The 21,702-nt window shown below is 39.1% G+C and overlaps 1 protein-coding gene across 3 annotated transcripts in view; it reads left to right on the top strand.

Annotated features, from left to right (window-relative positions):
* The window catches only part of LOC131944404 (uncharacterized), a 168,141-nt gene that overhangs the window by 125,362 nt on the left and 21,077 nt on the right, over nucleotides 1–21,702 (top strand). For all 3 annotated transcript variants that reach the window (XM_059305009.1, XM_059304993.1, XM_059305000.1), the window contains exons 3-10: nucleotides 4,225–4,296; nucleotides 13,559–13,630; nucleotides 14,544–14,615; nucleotides 17,151–17,294; nucleotides 19,557–19,628; nucleotides 20,403–20,474; nucleotides 20,793–20,861; nucleotides 21,121–21,264. In XM_059305009.1, coding sequence (XP_059160992.1) covers nucleotides 4,225–4,296; nucleotides 13,559–13,630; nucleotides 14,544–14,615; nucleotides 17,151–17,294; nucleotides 19,557–19,628; nucleotides 20,403–20,474; nucleotides 20,793–20,861; nucleotides 21,121–21,264 — 717 coding nt within the window. The remainder of the gene's footprint in view (nucleotides 1–4,224; nucleotides 4,297–13,558; nucleotides 13,631–14,543; nucleotides 14,616–17,150; nucleotides 17,295–19,556; nucleotides 19,629–20,402; nucleotides 20,475–20,792; nucleotides 20,862–21,120; nucleotides 21,265–21,702) is intronic.

The raw sequence follows: 21,702 nt of genomic DNA, 5'->3' as shown, positions 1-21,702 counted from the left end.
GAGCCATTTCGCACACGGCTTTCAGTCGAACGTGAAAATCGTCAAAGTTTTCCACAGGATGATCACCGGTACCTGTCCAACGTTCGTGTATCAGCTTCAGGGGACCACGGACAGAATGTCCAAACACAAGTTGAAAAGGCGAGTAGCCTAAAGAGTCCTGGACACAGTCCCTCGCGGCGAAAATAATCCAAGGAACAGTCTCATCCCATTGGGTGTTACTATTAGCGAATGTTCTTAGCATGGTTTTGAGGGTTTGGTGGAACCTCTCAAGTACGCCTTGAGACTGAGGGTGGTAGGCTGAGCTGGTGATGTGGGTAACGCCTAGCTTGGCTAGTGCTTCCTGAAAATGGTGACTGGTGAAGTTGCTGCCTTGATCTGTTTGCACGATTCTAGGTAATCCAAAGGTAGTGAAGAACCGGGTCATGGCTCTGACTACAGTCTTAGCCTTAATGTTCCGTAAGGGAATCGCCTCGGGAAAACGGGTACTTGAACACATAAAGGTAAGTAGGTACTCGTTGCCCGCCTTGGTTTTAGGCAAGGGACCTACACAGTCCATGACGATTTTAGAAAAAGGTTCTTCTAATACAGGAATCGGACTCAAAGGGGCCTTAGGAATTGTCTGGTTTGGCTTTCCGGCCAACTGACAGTTCGTGCAACTTCTGCAGTAACGCGACACATCTTTTCTCATTTTGGGCCAAAAGAACAGCTCTTTGATCTTCGCCGTCGTTTTAGTGACTCCTGGGTGCGCTGACATTGGATGGTCATGTGCTAGTTTAAGTATTTCATGCCGATAAGGTGGAGGGACCCACAGCTGGTTTTTACCCAACCATGGTTCGGCTGGTGAGGCATTCACTGGTATAGCGCGACGAAAGAAGAGGCCGTTCTCGGAGAAATATTCTCCATCGTCAGATGATAGAGATTTTTCGACCGTTGCTTTGAGTTCCGCGTCGACTTGTTGAGCTTTAATGATGTCTTCCTGAGATATCCTCAGGGGTAAGCCCAGACTTGTGTTCTCTGGAAGCATAGACTCCAGTTTGGGAGTCGAATTTCTTGACGATGATGGTAGGTGTGGTTCAGACGTTATGTCAGCCAATTGTTTGGTCTGGCTTCTTGTCACCGCACATGCAGGATACAGTTCATAATCATTATCTGGAACTGTTGACAAAGGGTCTGAAACCGTACAGGGGTATACTTTGCTTCCCGCAAGGTCATTCCCTAGAAGTAGGTGTACTCCTGGGACAGGAATACTATCTATCACACCTAAAATGACTTCACCTTCGACGAGATGATGTTTCAGGGCAAACTTGTGTAGAGGGACGACAGTAGATTTTGTCCCCACTCCCTGGATAATGGAAATCCTTCCGTTGTTCGTCTCTGGTGTAATGTCCATTGAACTTTTCAAAAGAAGTGAATGTGACGCTCCTGTGTCTCTTAGGACGGTGATATTCCGCTGAGACAACGGATCACCTGGTTTGCTAATGATGGCTTCGGCAATAAAAGATGAAAAGTTAACTTTTCTCGATCCCTCGAGATCGGTAGACTCGGAAGAAACTGGATGGTGGCGAGAACAGTCAAAATGTGACTGCACATAATGCGTGGAAATTTGACTGCCTTCTTGCGGACACTTAGGGTTAGCGTCCCTTGGAATTCTAGAGTTCATATTTGAACCGGCAGCTTGAGGGGATAGAGCATAGTGCGCAGAAGTACGCACCACCTCTCTGTTATATTGACGACGTTTGTAACAGTCCTTGACAAGATGACCAGGTCTTTTGCAGAACTGGCATACTGCTCGACGATTGAGAGTTGATCTTGGATTCTCTCTGGACTGTAATGCCTTCACGTGTTGGCCAACAGGAGGATTGCTGCCAAAAAGGGGAAGCACGGGGTTGAGGCGGTTTCCTGACACTGGTGGTTTCTTATGCACCAACATATATGTGTCAGCCGACTCAGCAGCCTTCTGGACGTCAATTATCTTGTTATCCAGTATGTGTAGTCGTATCTCTTCAGGCAGGGACGTTAGGAATTCTTCCCTTAGGATAAGTGACCTGAGTTTCTCAAACTCAGAAACTTCCTCAGAGTGTAGCCACCTTGAGAATATTTTCTCCTTTTCAAAGAGAAATTCCACATATGATTGAGTGGGTAACTTGCGGAGTGTTCGGAATTTTGTCCGATAGGCCTCGGGCGTCAGTGCGTAGACCTTCAAAATGGCAGTCTTGACCAAACTATAGTTATTTTGAACGTCGTGAGAGAGTGCCTGGTATGTTTTTGCAGCTTTCCCAGTAAGGACCGAGCTCAATAAAGCAGTAATGGAAGTTTCGGGCCATTCACATGTCTTCGCTAAACTCTCAAATGAGTTAAAGAAAACGACCAAATCTGTTTCATCAAATTTAGGAACTAATTTCCCAAATTTGGCAATCACTTGCCCCACCGACAACTTTTTTGGATCTACCAGAGAAGTGACATCACTAACTTGACCAAACTCTAATTCCAACCTCCTCTTATCTAAAGCAATTTTAGCCTCTAACTCCTGTTTCTCTAAAGCAACTTTCTCCTTCTCTAAAGCACTTTTAGTTTCAAACTCCTTTTCTTTTAAAGCCTTCTCTAAAGCAACTTTCTCCTTCTCTAAAGCAATTCTAGCTTCTAATTCTACCTTCTCTAGAGTTTTCTCCTCGCGGAGTAACACATCCGCCAACAAACTTTCATCAAATACACCTTCATTAATAAAATGAACAACAATTTTATCTCTCAACACTTCTGACTTCTGCGTAACAGAATAATCCAATTTCAATTCCTTAACAACACTAACCAAAACTTTTCTACTCAACTTTTCTACATCTTCAACAGTGGGATTAGCCAAAAAAGATTCCATTTCACTAACTTTCAAAATCACAACAAACCTAGATGCACTAACTTAACACGGTGCGTTGGGCCGTGTACTTGACCTCTTCAATCTAGGACGTGGCACGTCTGACAATTGACCTAGATAATTCTATGCTTGCGCGCGTTGTAAGAACACGGCGCTACACTGGATAAGAAAAACAACTAAATCAAACTAAACTTAGTGCTTACTGATATAACCAACAACTGGAACGACAGATTAAATCTCGGCGAGCCCCCACTTTGTAACGTTTACCTATCTATCAGCCAGATAGAAGGTGAACGTCCCCGGATTCTTTTTTCGGGGTTATATGCAAATGCCTTACAGCCTAAATGGATGAACACTAACACAATGACACACTAGGGCTCGAATTCGATGTCTAGGGAAAACTAGTGATACTATTGAAATTAACACTCATCCAATCTGCATACAACCTTTAATAAGCGAACACAGTTGTGGCAGAACACAAGGTTAAACTAGATAAAATATTTAATGTATAAAATATCAAAACCCAACTTACAAAATGTAAGAAAAAACACTATCACAGATTTCTACACTGTCTAAAAATAGCCACAGGCCACACAACACTGCTATAGCTTCAAGAATTACTTGGCGACAAGTAATATTATACTAGAAGACTAAATCAACTTAAGAAAGCATAGCACACACAGGACTTAAGTTCTCTCACGTTCAAATGGTCAGAATCTATTGCCGGACAATATGGACGGCAATGGTCTTAATAGACCGTTTGATCAAGGTAGACGGCCTGATCAAGGTAAACTGCCACGTGTGGCGAGCGTGCGGTGCAGTTAAAGACTTCTGCCACAGGGGAGGTCATCCTCAACTCATGTAGCCATTGGTTGGGAGGGTCATATGATCAGAATCATTCAATCAGATCTTAATGGAAAATTTCTACGTCTTAGACACCCTTGGTAAGACAGTGGAAAAACCCCAGGAGTTACACCATCACTCCCTATAAGGTATTATACAATGTCAAAATAAAAATGGAACCTGACTCGACCTAAGTAGGTCACACTCCCTTCATCTCTCTCCCTCCCCCTCTCTCTCTTCATCTTCCCCCTCCCTCTCTCTCTTCATCTCCCCCCTCCCTCTCTCTCTTCATCTCTCTCCATCTCTCTCCATACCCTATTCAATTCCCAGTCTCTCTCTTCATCTCTTTTCATCCATCTCTTCCCCCTCCCTCTATCCCTACATCTCCTCTCCCACCAACTCATTCTCCCTCAGTTCTCCCCCCCTCTCCCTCCTCCTGTCTTTATTACCCTATGCACCACGCACCTCCATACAAACGTGAGTACTTACAAATATATTTCTTTTCTCTCCCACAGAGACCTGAGCAAGACAAAAATTCGCAGCTTGAATGTCTCAGACCTGGCGCACATGCCGAACCTTCTGGAGCTGTGAGTACACATTTTGTTTCATCACACTGACACCACTTCACGTGCACGCATTTTAAAATCATTCTTTACACACACACACAAAATTGTCTTTGTTTCGTTTAGTATTTTATCATATTTACTGCGATAACATAAACATTTCAAATGCTCGCGTAGTTTTTTTAAAATAAATTCCCACGGATTGAAAAATGTGAAGAATTTGGGTCGATTTTGTAACAAATGCTATTGATGCTTCTTCCAAAAATCTTTATCTTTTCTGTTATCTTTAACTTAGTTTTAATTGATACCTACACTTTGCCAAGTTGCTGATGCAGAAATAAAGAGAAACATAAAATAGCATGCATTATAATATAGCTAAGTTTAATATGAATTTTAACTGCGTTATATATATATATATATATATATATATATATATATATATATATATATATATATATATATATATATATATATATATATATATATATATATATATATATATATATATATATATATATATATATATATATATATATATGCTTATTCCGAAGGTCAATTAGGCCTTATTGCTGTATCTTTTATTAAGGGTAAGGTTTCGTTGGCTACATAAATATATGGGTTAAGCCAAGTAACGAAATAAGTAAGCGGCTTTCTTTTAGCGACCCCCCCCCCCCCCCGTTGAATGTTTATTTGGCACTCTCCCCGTGGGGATGTATTTTCTTTCAGCATTGTCCAGTCTGGGCCACCGGATCCGCCCCTGAGGATTATGTAAACAAACACTAGGCCAACGTCGTTATCTCATCATAGTCTTTGCTCAGACGTACACTAGCTTTTTAGCCTGCACTGGTGGTGATAGTAATCTGGGGGGGGGGGATGCTTTTGTGAGGAAGATGTTATGGTGTCATCTATCGTCATAGTACATTCAAGTAGCGGCCTCCAGACCGGGGAATGTATGCGAGTGCTAGAAAATGCCATGAAAAATTAAACAACAGTGTACAATATATTTAAAAAAAACACATGCAGTATGCAATATATAACTTTAAAAAATGTAGATATAAGTAATCACTGTGTTTGTCATAAAAATAAACTTTTATCCCCGGATACCCAATATTTTTTTTAAAAAAGCCCACTATAATACGGACTTATCGCCAATTAGCAGAGGCTCGAACTAAATAGAATGTGTATGGAAATTATATACTTTTACAACAACTTTGCACCAACCAATAACTTTACATTTGCTAATGTCTTTACATACAGAAACAACTTAACATTCACCAACGTTTTAACATCCACCAAAATCTTTACATCCATCTAAAATTTGCATCCACCCAGTGGCGTAGCGAGGTCGGGTATCACCCGGTGCGGCACTTAATGGTGTCACCCCCCAGAGGCGTAGCGACCCTTCCCGGGGACAAATTTTCGATTTACACCCCACCCCCCTCAAGTTTTCGATTTGCACCCTCCCCCCTCAAGTTTTCGATTTGCACCCTCCTCAAACTTTCGATTTGCACCCCCCTCAAGTTTTCAATTTGCACCCCCCCCCCCCTCAAACTTTCGATTTGCACCCCCCCCCCCCTCAAGTTTTTCTCTATATATTTTGCTATTTTTTGCCTTGGTGTCACCCCCCTAAATGGTGTCACCCGGTGCGGTCCGCACCCCCCCGCCCCCCCCCCCCCCTCGCTACGCCTCTGCATCCACCAACTACTTTACATTCACCAACATTACATCCACTAGCTTTACACCTACCAACTTTACACCTACCAACTTTACACCTACCAACTTTACACCTACCAACTTTACACCTACCAACTTTACACCTACCAACTTTACATCCACCAACTTTACATCCTCAACAATTTATGTCCACCAAACTCACTTATTTACACATAAATGTCCTTATCATTTCTACCTTAAATTCCATTCTCCTATAGAATCTATTTCTCTCTCTCTCTCTCTCTCTCTCTCTCTCTCTCTCTCTCTCTAATGCCTACAGACCACTTCATAATACACTTCAAAATCCACTTCACCATACACCCGCTGAATTGTAAGGGGAGGGGGATTTTAATCTTCTTCCAATTATTAACATCTTCTTTCTTACAAATTTCTGAATTTCAAAAACAAAGTTAAATTCTTTAAATTCAACCAAATGTCTATATTCAAAAACCACCCAACTTAATTCTAAAACATTCAAAGAACCTCCATTCTAAATTGAGGTTTTATTATAAAAATGTCCCTATTCTAGAGTGCTGTCCCTTATTGTGTACTTTTACCGTCAGATCTTGTTCAACCGGAAGCTTCAATTACCCAGAAGCCTCACGAGAGAAACCGCCATTTCCTATTCATAAACTCCGGTTAGAAAACAATATTAAGATTCCACAAGATTAACCCCAGCCGAGACCAATGAAAGACTTCTATTGGGGGGGGGGGGAATCGACAGTGAATGTCAATCGATTGGCATTAGAAAAAAAATCAAAGCGTTCGTGGTTAGATCGGCATTATTGATTTATGTTTGTTTTTATTGATTGTTTGGTGAGAATATTGAGCTTCTTAGATCAATGTCATACGTTCAGGCTTTGATAGATTATTTTGGTGTGTGACTAGTATGGAAACATTGACAGATCCTGTGTTGGTTTGTTTATTAAGAAGAGTTTTGCGAATAGTGTGGTCGAGCGGGAAAGCATGTTATTGCTAACTGCTAAAGTCTCGAGTTCGGACCTCGGGCAGATGAGGCCCGTTAGCTAGGGACAGCAACCCAACTAGGTGAGGAAACTCCAAAATGAAACAACTGCTGCATTGCAAATTGTTCTTCGCTGGAGAAATGGAAGCATACTGAAAGACGACAGGCCATATGACGCACAACAAGTTGAAACGTAACACTTAATTGTGTTAGAGGAAATCCCTGCTAAAATACAAATAAGAACAAATAAGATACATGACTTTCCAACATCTTATACTGATGCTTGTGTTTTGTCGATTTACTTATGTCTTTCATTTGTCAAATTACTGGTCCCTCTTTCAAGGTAGCAATTAGTCAAGTTTCCAATTTGTCAAGTTACAAATGTGTCTAGTGACCAATTTCTCAAGTAATCAATTTGTCAAGTTACCAATGTGTCAAGTAACCTATCTGTCAAGTTTCCAATTTGTTAATCTACCGATTTGTCAAGTTTCCAATTTGTCAAGTTTCCAATTTGTCAAGTTTCCAATTTGTCAATCTACCAATTTGTCAAGTTACCAATTTATCAAGTTTCCAATTTGTCAATCTACCAATTTGTCAGGTTACCAATTTATCAAGTTTCCAATTTGTCAAGTTTCCAATTTGTCAATCTACCAATTTGTCAAGTTACAAATGTGTCTAGTGACCAATTTCTCAAGTAATCAATTTGTCAAGTTACCAATGTGTCAAGTAACCTATCTGTCAAGTTTCCAATTTGTTAATCTACCGATTTGTCAAGTTTCCAATTTGTCAAGTTTCCAATTTGTCAAGTTTCCAATTTGTCAATCTACCAATTTGTCAAGTTACCAATTTATCAAGTTTCCAATTTGTCAATCTACCAATTTGTCAGGTTACCAATTTATCAAGTTTCCAATTTGTCAATCTACCAATTTATCAAGTTACCAATTTGTCTAGTTACCAATTTGTCAAGTTTCCAATGTGTCCAATTTTTTTGATTGACAATTCGCCATGTTTTATTTCCCAATTTACTTTTCCATAGTGGACGTACATTGACGTCTTTCTATAAGACATTGTCTGGTCTTTTGACGTCATGATAAATCTAAGAAATGGGCTTAACCACTACCCTACTCCACCCCACACTCACTCCACCGGTGCTAGACTTACTTACCTCATAGACTTACTGTAATCAGACAGTTATGGAACTCGCGTGGTTGAGAGAGAGAGGAAGGGGTGGGGGAGAAGACTCGTTTCACCTACAATTTCACCCGCCTCTGCAGCATACAGTACATCGTGGGCGATGTGTGTGAGTCAGCACTTAGAATAATCAACTCAAGTTTAGTTGTTTTATGTAAATCTAAAGATAGTAATGCCAGGAATACCAAGCACTAATGTAGTCATTGACGTCAAAAAGGTTTTTTTAATATAGTTGTAAAAAAAATGTAAAACATTTTGGGAAATAATATGGTCTGGATACGAATCATTGTATGGTATGTGCCCCACCCCCGGGCTGAGGCACAGACTAGGTCCTGTCATCATCGTTAGATAACATTTGCCCAACCTAGTTGGTGTTGAGAGAAAATGAAATCCATTAGGTCTTACAGTGTGAATGTAGTGGTGATTTTAAATAGAAATCAATATAATTAATTAAGTAATGTACTGCTATGAACTGAGCTACACATATTGATTCTAATTAGTTTTCAAAGATTCTTCATCATTCGAATGCAAAGAAATAAAAAAGGCCTCACATATTCATTCTAATTAGTTTTTAAAGATTTCCTCATCATTTGAATGCAAAGAAATAAAAAAAAGGCCTACTATTTTTTAAAAGCTTTAAAATCAACTTACTAATTTTAAAATTCATAATTACTAAAAAGTAGAAAATAAAACTAAAATTTGAAAATTTGTAAAAATTTTAACATGCGCTGAAAAGTAAAATAAAACAAATTTGCTTTCTTTAAGAATTTCTTTAAAGAATGCATTAGTCACTAAAGTTTTTAACATATTTTACAATGCTAGGCATCTACGATTTTTTTTTAATCGGGCGGCTTCAGTTTCAAACAATGAACGATTCACTAATTTTTTTGTGAACTGACGATTAAGTCAGAGGCGTAGCCACCAAATCCTGTGCCCTGGGCGTCCTATTACTTTTGCACCCCTCCCACAGTTGGAAAGGATGGGTTCGCCTTTTACCAGTCACTTTCCCTTAACAGTTTTTATTTTGATGTAACACAATTGATTTAACTTAGTTAAATTAATCTGGGAAGCCAAGTACTAGTTTTTTTCTTTACTTTGATAGTAATGTAGCTCAGAATGAGCTTTTAATTATTTTTTCCACCCTATTTAGTGCCCCACTATGGCTGGCGCCTGGGGTGCCACCCCCACCTGCACCCCTTAGCTACGCCTCTGACGTGAGTTCATGTTCTGCTCTCGTGGTTTGATGTAGTTCTGGAACTTTAGGTGAAACATACTTGGCTCTTACAATTGTACAAACAATCTTCATGATGATTTCTATTTTATCGTCCAGTTTAATATTTGAAGCTTGGGAAAATGAGTCAACATCTTCCCTAGTCAGAACTAGCCTTGGCTTATGTAAAAGCGAGGAAGGTAACTTTTCTTTCGAATTTTTCATTACAGTTAGAATATGTACAGGCGCGTTATCTTCCAATTGTGATGCTACGGCAGATTCCGCGAAATGGTTAAATAAAGCTGAGTAGCTCTCGTCTGCTTGTGTGTCACGTGATGAGTAAACATCCGCTTCCGGTTGTGATTTAGTTTCACTTTCAACACACGTAGCTGGTACATTAACGTGGTTGTCAATAACAAATATCGTCACGGTGGAGGTAACAATAGCTTTTTGTAAAGGACCCATAACTTGCTCACCGGGCTGGCCTATCTCGTGACAACGATCAGCTGCAATGCCGAAATTGAGTTCTATTATCTCTTTCAAAACACGCGACACCTCATCTGACCAACTGCCCCGAATGGGTATGTAATCTTCAGCGATATCTTCAACTATCACAACCTTCCATGTGTTAAAATCCTTAACTTTTAGACATGAATCAATATTAGACAGCAAGCTGGCTGGCCTTCGACTTTTTTCTTCTAAAATCTTGTCTGCGTATTCCTCTTTCACTATGTTCAACCAAATAGGATCCACACCATCATTAGATATCTTTAAGCATCTCCTAGCTTGGTGCAACATTGCACTTTTTATAACGTCGCTAGTTCGCCATGTAAGTTCGCTTTTCTCACCAAAACGAATTTTCACCATATCTAAAAAATGAGCCGCCTCGTCGTATTTATCCTTCGACAACATGTTCTTAACATAAATTTCTATGCATTCTTTGTTACAATTCTCCGTCTCCAAGAAAGAAATCATCTTACCCAGTTCGGGTAAGTTTCTGTAGTCTTTTACTAAATCACACAACTGGAAAAGTTTTCTCTGACTGGCCGGGCTGGCTTCAAAGTCGTATCTGATACTCAGACTGCTGAACGAGTTCCACAAGTTAGTTGTACAGTTTTTAAATTCAGGGATTGTGGTAGCGATATGTGTGGCTATGCGTACCGCCTCCATTAAGTATTCCTCACTCTCCTCCATTTGAATGTTTTTCCCTTCTTCCGTCGTTGCCTTCTCAGCTGCAACAGCACATATTTTTCCATACAAATCATAAACATACACACGGCTAAACTGTTGCACCATCTCGAGGTTCCTGATTTTGAAAAATTCTATCAACTCTTTACACGTGTGTTTTGCTTTGGTGTAGTTTTGTCTTCTTGCGATCAGTAACACCAGATCGTAATGTGCTTTAATGTTCAATTTATGACTCATCTGAACCGCCATACGCAGATTCTCTTCTGCAAGTTTGGCAAACTCATTGTCTGCGTTTAAAGGTAAATATTTTTCTCTCGCAACTTTCAACAGCCGCTGCAAGCGTTTTTCAGCAGGGTTAAGCGAATCTGTTTCTACTTTTTGAAGTGGGATAATTTGTTCGTTGTGATTAACGAACTCAAATCGTATCGCCTTTTGTACGTAAGTGAGACCCAGATGATGATACGCTCTACTGGATGGTCTAATTTCGATAGCTCTATTCAAACACTCGAGCGCATTATCTAAAGTTTTCGGGTCTGATTTCAATATTGTTCCAACCATCTTTAAAACCCTCTCGTTGGAACTTGTTATTCTTAAAGCCATAAAACAAAGCTCCTTCCATGCCATATCACCCAGCAGGTCGCGCCAAATTTCTGTACTCACCTGTCGAGTACCTCTAAACCTGTCTTGAAATCTCAGGTAAGCCAGCTCGGCAATGGCTGCGGCGCGTATAGTCGAATCAGAGGCTGACGTGCCCAGAGAGTGAAGACGTGTCGCGGCTTCTACGGCAAAGTTTTGTCCTTGAGGGTATTCTTCATACTGCCAAGATACCCTAGTCAAGCAGATTCGTCTGTAAACCAAAGCTAGTTGGAACTGAATCTTTTCGTCAAGAGTAGTCTCAGAAGAAACAAATGTCAACAGCTTTATACAACTGAGAAGATTTTTCCCACCACCGAATTTCCGGTACGCATAAGCTTGTTCAATTAGAGCATCAATTTTCATATTCTTATACCCCGGCAACTTTTTACACTCTTTTAGTTTTTCCCTTACTCTACACGATTCATCTACCTCGTCCATATGGAAGTATAAAAAAGCTGAATTAGCCAATGCGGTAAGATTCTCTGGAAACTATTCCAAAATCTTCTTGTTCTGTATATGAGCGTCGTCAACTTTATGAACTTCAAATAAAATTCGAGTCTGGAGATTTTTTTTCCAGATCTCGTTTTCGAATTCTTCGTCATCGATTTCATTTTCTAGATCCATCTTCAGGTAGGCAAATGTGTTGGGTTTAATTATGGGCGTGTCTGTTTCGCATTTCTTCCCAGCCTCTGTTTCGCATTTCTTCCCAGCCTCTGTTTCGCATTTCTTCCCAACCTCTGTTTCGCATACCTTGCCAGTCTTCCCAGCTTCTGTTTCGCATGCCTTGCAAGCCTGGGCTACATCACTAACATCTACACTACCCAGGTTAAAAGAGCATGGGAATTCTTGCATTCGTTGTTTGAAACTATTCAAAGATCTGCCCAGATTCACCTGACTTTTGATTTCCATGTTACCTGCAACTCCCTGCGAACGATGAATAGGATTGATTAGGAACAATATGTACGGAACTATTTCCGGATGATCGGAAATTGTATTCAATTGGGATCTCAAAGCCAGGCAATAGACATGTGCATTAAATATCAGTGCGAAATAAAGCATCGCTAAAAATCCGATAAACCTAACAACTGTGTATACTAATGGATGGTTTAGTAAATGTAATATGCATTAGTAAATTAGGAGGGTCAATCATTGACTTCAAAACAAGTAGCTGAAGATACACATGTATGAATCTATATATAGAGAGACTTAAAGAGAGACAAAGACATGGACATAGACACAAAGACAAAGACACCAAGCATGCACATGCGCATGCGCATAAACGGGTACAGGCACCGGCATAGAAAACAATACCCACATTCACGCATACACCAACAACTATAAATATACCCATACTAATATATATGCACCTATAAATGTACATACAATTACACACCCATACACCAACACACCTACACACGGACATGGACATCAACACAGGCACACACAAACACATACACACACACACACACACACATATATATATATATATATATATATATATATATATATATATATATATATATATATATATATGTGTGTGTGTGTGTGTATATATATGTGTGTGTGTATGAGTGCGTCTGTGTGTGTGTTATGTACCGTGGAAAACGTTAGAGAAAGAGAAATGTTATTTTAACATTAGGGTTAAAAATAAGTCTTACTTGACAGCCTAGGCTGCGTCTGTGTTATTAGTCTTGTGCTATTTGTACGAAGTTAAAAAGAACAATGTTGTTGTCATATTAGTTTTAAAACCAAGCCATTGATTATGTCACTGAAAATAATATCACCTTCTTGACTTTTTCACCCTATAAAATGAATGTAGAAATAAAGTAGGCTGTAGTTTCCTCAATAGTTTCTCGTTTCAACATGCTAAAGGTTTCGGTTTCAAAATTAGTAATAGGGAATTATAAACGTGAGCTAACGGGAAATTCACTTTGCGACCTGTAGTAAATTACATAAGCTTTTCCATACAGATAGTCTATTGCGGCTATTTCGTTCAAATTTTCTACATGCATTCGTCTCTAATGACAATGCAAAAATATATCATTTCAAGTTTATTATTATAAACGTTTTTTTTGTTCCAAATCTATTTAAAAGCTATCGCGTCTCATGCAAACAACCACAAAAATAATGCATTATTCATCCACGTATGTTTAAAAAAAAATAATTTCAGTTATTTTATTGTTGTAGTAAGACCAGTGGCGTAGCCAGGATCTTCTCAAGGGGGGGGGGGTCATACTTATACTTTTTATATATACCGAGGGGTCTATGGAGGGGGGGGTTATGACCCCCCTGCCCACGCCACCGAGTAAGACTGTTAAATCTATACATTCAAGCAAAATTAACAATTAATCTGTTGATTGGCGAATTGTTTTTTTCTTTCACAGACGTGTGGTGGGCAACAATTTGACATCCCTGCCAAAGAACTTGTTCAAAAATAATCCGTTTTTGAAGCACTTGTAAGTATGCTTACCTATATATATATATATATATATATATATATATATATATATATATATATATATATATATATATATATATATATATATATATATATATATATATATATAGTGGCATTCGGGCATTTGTCGCATTCGGGCAAGTGTCCATTCGGGCATTTGTCGCATTCGGGCAAGTGTCCATTCGGGCATTTGTCGCACTCGGGCAAGTGTCCATTCGGGAATTTGTCGCATTCGGGCAAGTGTCCATTCGGGCATTTGTCGCATTCGGGCAAGTGTCCATTCGGGAATTCGGCCTTCGGGCAAACGGCATTCGGGCAAGTGTCTTTCGGGAATTTGTCGTAGACCAGGGGTCGGCAACCTGCGGCTCGCGAGCCGCATGCGGCTCTTTTGATATCAAGATGCGGCTCTCCAGCTCCTTGCACTAATACTAATAATCTTAATAAAAAATAAAATATTTGAAATTTAAAAAAATGTTTGTGGCTCTTTAAAACCTGGGAAATTTTGAAAATTGTAACTTTTGGCTCTTCGGCTTCAAAAGGTTGCCGACCCCTGTCGTAGACCCATATATATATGTATATATATAGGCCTATATATAAGCATATGGTTGGTAGACGTATAAATTTTAGAAAGATTTATTAATTTCATATAACTGAAGGTGTGCATCTATATATATATATATATATATATATATATATATATATATATATATATATATATATATATATATATATATATATATATATATATATACATATATGTATATATATATATATATATATATATATATATATATATATATATATATATATATATATATATATATATATATATATATATATATATATATATATATATATATATATGTATATATATATGTATATATATATGCTTGTTTCCCTTTACATTCCAGAAATTTCCAGGGAAATCAGTTCAAGAAGGTGCCACCAAGAACTTTCAGTAACTTGAAATACCTGCAACATCTGTAAGTTGGAATAGTGTTATCTTCACTTTGTTGTGTTTTCGTGGCTAATGTTGGTCATATTGCTGTTGTTGATATCGTGTTACCTGAGTACCAGCTTCAACAATTTCACCTGTATTCTCCACGTCTACATTCTCATGTGTATTCCCCAGTTACCTGTACTCCCAAGTTACCTGTATTCCCCACTCCTTCATTCCCACCTGTACTCCAAAGTTACCTGTATTCCCAACTTACCTGTATTCCCCACTCCTACATTCTCACCTGTATTCCCCACTCCTCCATTCCCACCTGTACTGTCCATTTACCTGTTTTCCCCACTCCAACATTCTCACATGTATTCCCCTCCTCCATTCTTACCTGTACTCCCCAATTACCTGTATTCACCACTCCTCCATTCTCACATGTATTCCCCACTCCTCCATTCCCACCTGTACTGTACATTTACCTGTATTCACCACTCCTCCATTCTCACCTGTATTCCCCTCCTCCATTCTCAGATGTACTCCCCAATTACCTGCATTCCCCAGTCCTCCATTCCCCCTGTATTCCCCAGATACCTGTATTACCCAGTTACCTGTATTCTCTACTCATCCATTCTCACCTGTACTCCCCAGTTACCTGTATTCCCCACTCCTCCATTCTCACCTGTACTCCCCAGTTACCTGTATTCCCCACTCCTACATTCTCCCTGTATTATCCAGTTACCTGTATTCCCCACTCCTCCATTCTTACCTGTATTCCCCACTCCTATATTCCCCCTGTACTCCCCAGTCACCTGTATTCCCCACTCCTGTACTCCCCAATTACCTGTATTCCCCACTCCTGTACTCCCCAGTTACCCGTATTCCCCCCTCCTCCATTCTCACCTGTACTCCCCAGTTACCTGTATTCCCCACTCCTATATTCCCCCTGTACTCCCCAGTTACCTTATTCCACACTCTTGTACTCCCCAGTTACCTGTATTCTCCACTCCTGTACTCCCCAGTTACCTGTATTCCCCACTCCTCCATTCTCACCTGTACTCCCCAGTTACCTGTATTCCCGACTCCTATATTCCCCTTGTACTTCCCAGTTACTGTATTCCTCACTCCTATATTCCCCCTGTACTTCCCAGTTACCTGTATTCTCCACTCCTCCATTCTCACCTGTACTCCCCAGTTACCTGTATTCCCGACTCCTATATTCCCCCTGTACTTCCCAGTTACCTGTATTCCCCACTCCTATATTCCCCCTGTACTTCCCAGTTACCTGTATTCCCCACTCCTATATTCCCCCTGTACTTCCCAGTTACCTGTATTCCCGACTCCTATATTCCCCCTGTACTTCCCAGTTACCTGTATTCCCCACTCCTATATTCCCCCTGTACTTCCCAGTTACCTGTATTCCCGACTCCTATATTCCCCCTGTACTTCCCAGTTACCTGTATTCCCCACTCCTATATTCCCCCTGTACTTCCCAGTTACCTGTATTCCCCACTCCTCCATTCTCACCTGTACTCCCCAGTTACCTATATTCCCGACTCCTATATTCCCCCTGTACTTCCCAGTTACCTGTATTCCCCACTCCTATATTCCCCCTGTACTTCCCAGTTACCTGTATTCCCCACTCCTATATTCCCCCTGTACTTCCCAGTTACCTGTATTCCCCACTCCTATATTCCCCCTGTACTTCCCAGTTACCTGTATTCCCCACTCCTATATTCCCCCTGTACTTCCCAGTTACCTGTATTCCCCACTCCTATATTCCCCCTGTACTTCCCAGTTACCTGTATTCCCCACTCCTATATTCCCCCTGTACTTCCCAGTTACCTGTATTCCCCACTCCTCCATTGTCACCTGTATTCCCCAGTTACCTGTATTCCCCACTCCTATATTCCCCCTGTTTTCCCCAGTTACCTGTATTCCCCACTCCTATATTCCCCCTGTATTCCCCAGTTACCTGTATTCCCCACTCTTATATTCCCCCTGTACTTCCCAGTTACCTGTATTCCCCACTCCTGTACTCCCCAGTTACCTGTATTCCCCACTCCTGTACTCCCCAGTTACCTGTATTCCCCACTCCTCCATTGTCATCTGTATTCCCCAGTTACCTGTATTCCCCACTCCTATATTCCCCCTGTACTCCCCAGTTACCTGCATTCCCCACTCCTATATTCCCCCTGTACTTCCCAGTTACCTGTATTCCCCACTCCTATATTCCCCCTGTACTTCCCAGTTACCTGTATTCCCCACTCCTATATTCCCCCTGTACTTCCCAGTTACCTGTATTCCCCACTCCTATATTCCCCCTGTACTTCCCAGTTACCTGCATTCCCCACTCCTCTATTCCCCCTGTACTTCCCAGTTACCTGTATTCCCCACTCCTATATTCCCCCTGTACTTCCCAGTTACCTGTATTCCCCACTCCTCCATTGTCACCTGTATTCCCCAGTTACCTGTATTCCCCACTCCTGTACTCCCCAGTTACCTGTATTCCCCACTCCTCCATTGTCACCTGTACTCCCCAGTTACCTGTATTCCCCACTCCTGTACTCCCCAGTTACCTGGACTCTAACGAGATCACCACGGTGCCAGTGACGGCCTTCCAGAACCTGACCAGGCTGAAGGTGCTGTGTCTGAACGCCAACAAGCTGGACAGGGTGCCGGTGGAAGCTCTAGCGAACCTTCGAGAACTGGAGGTCTTGTAAGTGTGATCACGTGACTCCCGTGGGAAGGTGGGAGACTGGGGGAGGAATCGTGTGTTAGATGGGTGAACAGGATAGTGACAATTGAAAAAAAATAAGTTACAGGCATCTTACAATGCCGGACATGTTTGTCAGATAACCTTTGATGATGTGAATCATTTGACCCTCGACCTGTTGACGTAAACATCAAATGAACATCGACGATACAGCTTGTACTATAAGTTATAGTTTGTTGACTCAAGTTTTGCCGACTACCGATCGGTGTGTTTCTTCCTGACTATTTTCTCCGGGGAGGGGGGAGGGCACTTAACATTTTCAACGAGGCGTGAGGGGGGGGGGGGGGGCGGAAACATTTTCCGAAGGGGGAGGGAGTGCGCACATTCTATATGAACTCAATCTTCCGAGGGGGGAGGTAGACGTTCCTCTTGAGGCTCCACCCCCCCCCCCCCCCCCCACTCTCCGAAGAGATGCCTGAAAGATTTGTTGAATTCTGGTTAAGCACTTGACTTTTGTGTGTTTTTCTTACTAGCTTCACTTTCATAACGTGACAGTTGATTTAAAAAATGTCCTGGTTAGTTGTATCGTGTGCAGATGACCTTTGCGCTTTGCCCTCGTAAACTTTGGGCCTGTCTAAGGACCAATTGACCCCCGGCCAGTAAACTTTAAGTCTATGTGACGGAATAATCTTCCTAGTTCTTGCGGTCAAGTGAATGGGGTCAATAAAACAAAAAAACATCACTAGATATACACTCGAGTTTAAAACACGGGGGGGGGGGGTTGAATGAAGAAAAAAACTTAATCGGCGAAGTATAGTATCGGCTTTAATCTCCCTAGGGAGGGAAAAGGAAGATTTATTATTTTTGCCAAGATTTAGGGAAATAACAGCATGCTTCTAGTTTTCTAGATAATTCCATTAGTTTTCCCGCACTTTTCCCAATGTTCCAAATGTAGTGTCGCCTTTTGCCACCCCCAATTATGACGCCCCGTGGTAAAATTCATAATTAAATTTTAAACATTCGTCACTCGTAGAAAAGGACCCTGCGTTTCTTTATTTTTTTTTATTTTCCTGTTGTTGTTTGAGTTCTGGAAGCTTCTTCGCCTCCCCCCCCCTCCCCACTCTTTCTTTCAGGCATCTCTTGCACCCCCACCCTCGGATTTATCCACTACCCACCACATTCCCCAGGCGAAATTATGAAATATATTTTAAGTATAACTAATGTTATACTTGCCCCCCCCCCCCAACCTTGAAATTTTAAACGCCCCCCCCCCCCCCCACACACACACACACCGACTGAGCAAAATGTCAGATAGAAACCTTGCCTCCGTGCCCACTCAAACTCAGTTCACCACCCCTCCCCCTTCCCCAAACAAAAATTCCTATTTCCATTTCTTAAACGCCGCCCCCCCCCCCCCCAACTTAATCCAAGTCCCCGATGACCTCGACCTCCATTTGATTTTATTACCGCGCCACGTCTGCCGCGTCTAGGGCGTGACGTTGTCGGCCGGTCAGCAAACCGGAAGTGACGTCTTAAGGTACCGAAAACTTCCTGGCAATGAAATAACGATGGTGGTAATTGGTCTTTTCGACCTCTGGTGCGTTGTATTCATTTGTAAGCTGTGGGTGAGGCGGGGGGGGATTTGTTCGTGAGGGGGTGGAGACTACCATCATATAAACCTTAACACTACGTGACGTCACCGGCTGCCTACTCTTGAAATATAAAGTGTTTTGTCACGCCACGTTTTGGCTGTTAGCGTATTCAGTGTCTTCTTTTTAAACAGTTTACGGCTATAAGAGTCTGGGGGATTCCAGTGTGTGTGTGTGTGCGTGTGTGTGTGTGCGCGTGTGCGTGTGTATAACTATGTGTTTCTGTCTATGTGTCTATCTAGGACTCCATATAGAAAGCTAAATAACGACAGACAATACGAGGAAGAAGGTTAGAAAATAAAAGCTTTTAGGCCTAAATAAAATGAAAACATTTGACTTGGGACAAAAATAATACACATCATTATATTATTGATCCGTTTAAAAATATAATTCATCAGGTCCTGTTGAGACAAAGTATAAAAATGTTATATATATACATATTATATATATATATATATATATATATATATATATATATATATATATATATATATATATATATACCTATGCCATTGTTTTTACAGCTTTTAAGAGTTTAAGAATAAGGTCAATTTTGGTTGACCCACTTTTTAAAATCTGGAATATTAAAACTTTCTTTCCATTTTTACTTTTAAAGGACGTTAACCCTCAACTACATTCGAAACATCTCCGACTACTCGTTTCGAAACAACACAAAGTTGATCGAGTTGTAAGTAATTTATTTTAAGTAGAATCTACTTTATTTATTTATGTCTAGATTTAGTTTAATTATTTTTGTTAGTTATTTGACCTAGAAATCTAGGCCTACTTTTTAAAATTTGTAGATATTAATGATATTATTATTACTTTACATTTATTTGTGATTAATTAATAATTTCAATAATTTCATTAATGAGGACAAAACTATTAATAATTATAAAATCTCGAATACTACCACTAGAAAACTACTAACTAGCTAACTACTGCTAGAAATAGAATATAATCTAATTGATAGGTGTGGTTCCAAATATCTTTTTTTATTTACTAATTAATTAGCATTGAATAATTACTAATTAAATAATGATTACAATTATGAATTACATTAATAATTAAAATGTGTGTGGTTAAGAATTTTTATTAGCCTATATTAACATCAATGTATAGGCCCACAATATATATATATATATATATATATATATATATATATATATATATATATATATATATATATATATATATATATATATATATATATATATATATATATATATATATATATATATATATATATATATATATATATATATATATATATAGATCTATATATATATATATATATATATATATATATATATATATATATATATATATATATATATATATATATATATATAAAGACAATATGAGTTGTTGTTTTTATTTGTATATAGATCTAGAATCTATATCTATTAATTATTGTTTAGAGTTTAGAGTTTTTTGTTCAATTTTATTATTCTAATCTCAGGCAGCTGTCTAACAATCAGATCAGTTTCATTGGAGATTTTGCTTTTGTTGGACTCTCAGAGCTGAAATATTTGTGAGTTTGATTTATTATTTTTGTGACTCCTCATTTTTATGGTGTGCTCAAAGGAAAATTGGATTTTGTGGATAATTAACACCTGAAATATTAAAATATTAATTATTTATGGGTAAACTTTTTTTTATCATATTCTTGGAACAGCAATGTTTGAGATAGACGTTTTCTTTTTAACTTAAACATAATTAATAAAAATGATATCTGCAAATAAGGTACTTCTTTAAACTGTAAACTTAATACTCTTTTTACATCATATTTGACATTGAGTATTTTTAATTAAAAGTTTGATATGAGCCATATTAATATACTTTTTTTCAGATATATTTTTGTAAACAATATTCAGAAAATTCCATCTTCACTGATACACCTGGGGTCCTTGCAGGAAATGTGAGTGTCATTTTTTACTGCTTTTGTTAACGTTAATGTATATGATTTAATTATTCAAGCAAACATTTGATAGCCTGAAATTGTTTTAATTATTTCATTAGGAACAGAGTGGATCTTATGACCAGGGGGTTAAATAGTCATAGGAATGAGCACAATTATGTTCTGAGAAAAACCTGAATGCAGGTGTAATACAGAATCATACAATATAATTTATCATTTAAATATAATTTTAATTCATAACATTCTTCCTTCTTTTTAGAAATTTAGAACACAACAACATCAGCTACATACCAGATAAAAGTTTTCTTCTTAAGCCAAACCTGAATACTTTGACTTTGGCCCACAATCCTATTCGAACAGTTTATGAAACAGCTTTTACCAATCTACCCGCCTTACGACAGTTGTGAGTAGGTTTATACATTCTTATATTGACTTTATAATTCATTTTAATATGTAAATGAATTTAAGTAAAGTTTATTTACTTGAAAATCAATAAAAAAATTAATTTTTAACTACAACTTACTGCAACAATGTTCACCTCTAGCAATACTAAACTGGTCAGAGGTCTCTTCCAGGTTAAGACTTTCTAAACCTGTATTCCCTTTAAGTATTAAGCTCTCTCTATTAAAGAAACGATAACAGCTAAATATTCTTGTGATCAATGAATTCTTATTTTTGTTTTAATTCAATAATGTTTTTACTAAAAAAAAAGTTACCTCCCTTTATTTAAATACCAGTTTTTTAAAATTACATTCTCTGCTTTTATTAACACTCCAACAACTTGACATTAAATGCTGTGATATTCAATCATATTATTAGAAACTTTTACAATTTAAGGATA

Source organism: Physella acuta, unplaced genomic scaffold (assembly GCF_028476545.2).
Source record: "Physella acuta isolate Inbredline_101_S28 unplaced genomic scaffold, ASM2847654v3 ptg000046l, whole genome shotgun sequence".
Taxonomy (NCBI): Eukaryota; Metazoa; Mollusca; class Gastropoda; family Physidae; genus Physella; species Physella acuta.
The sequence above is the reverse complement of the archived record's forward strand: the minus strand, read 5'-3'. Positions and strand labels throughout refer to the sequence as shown.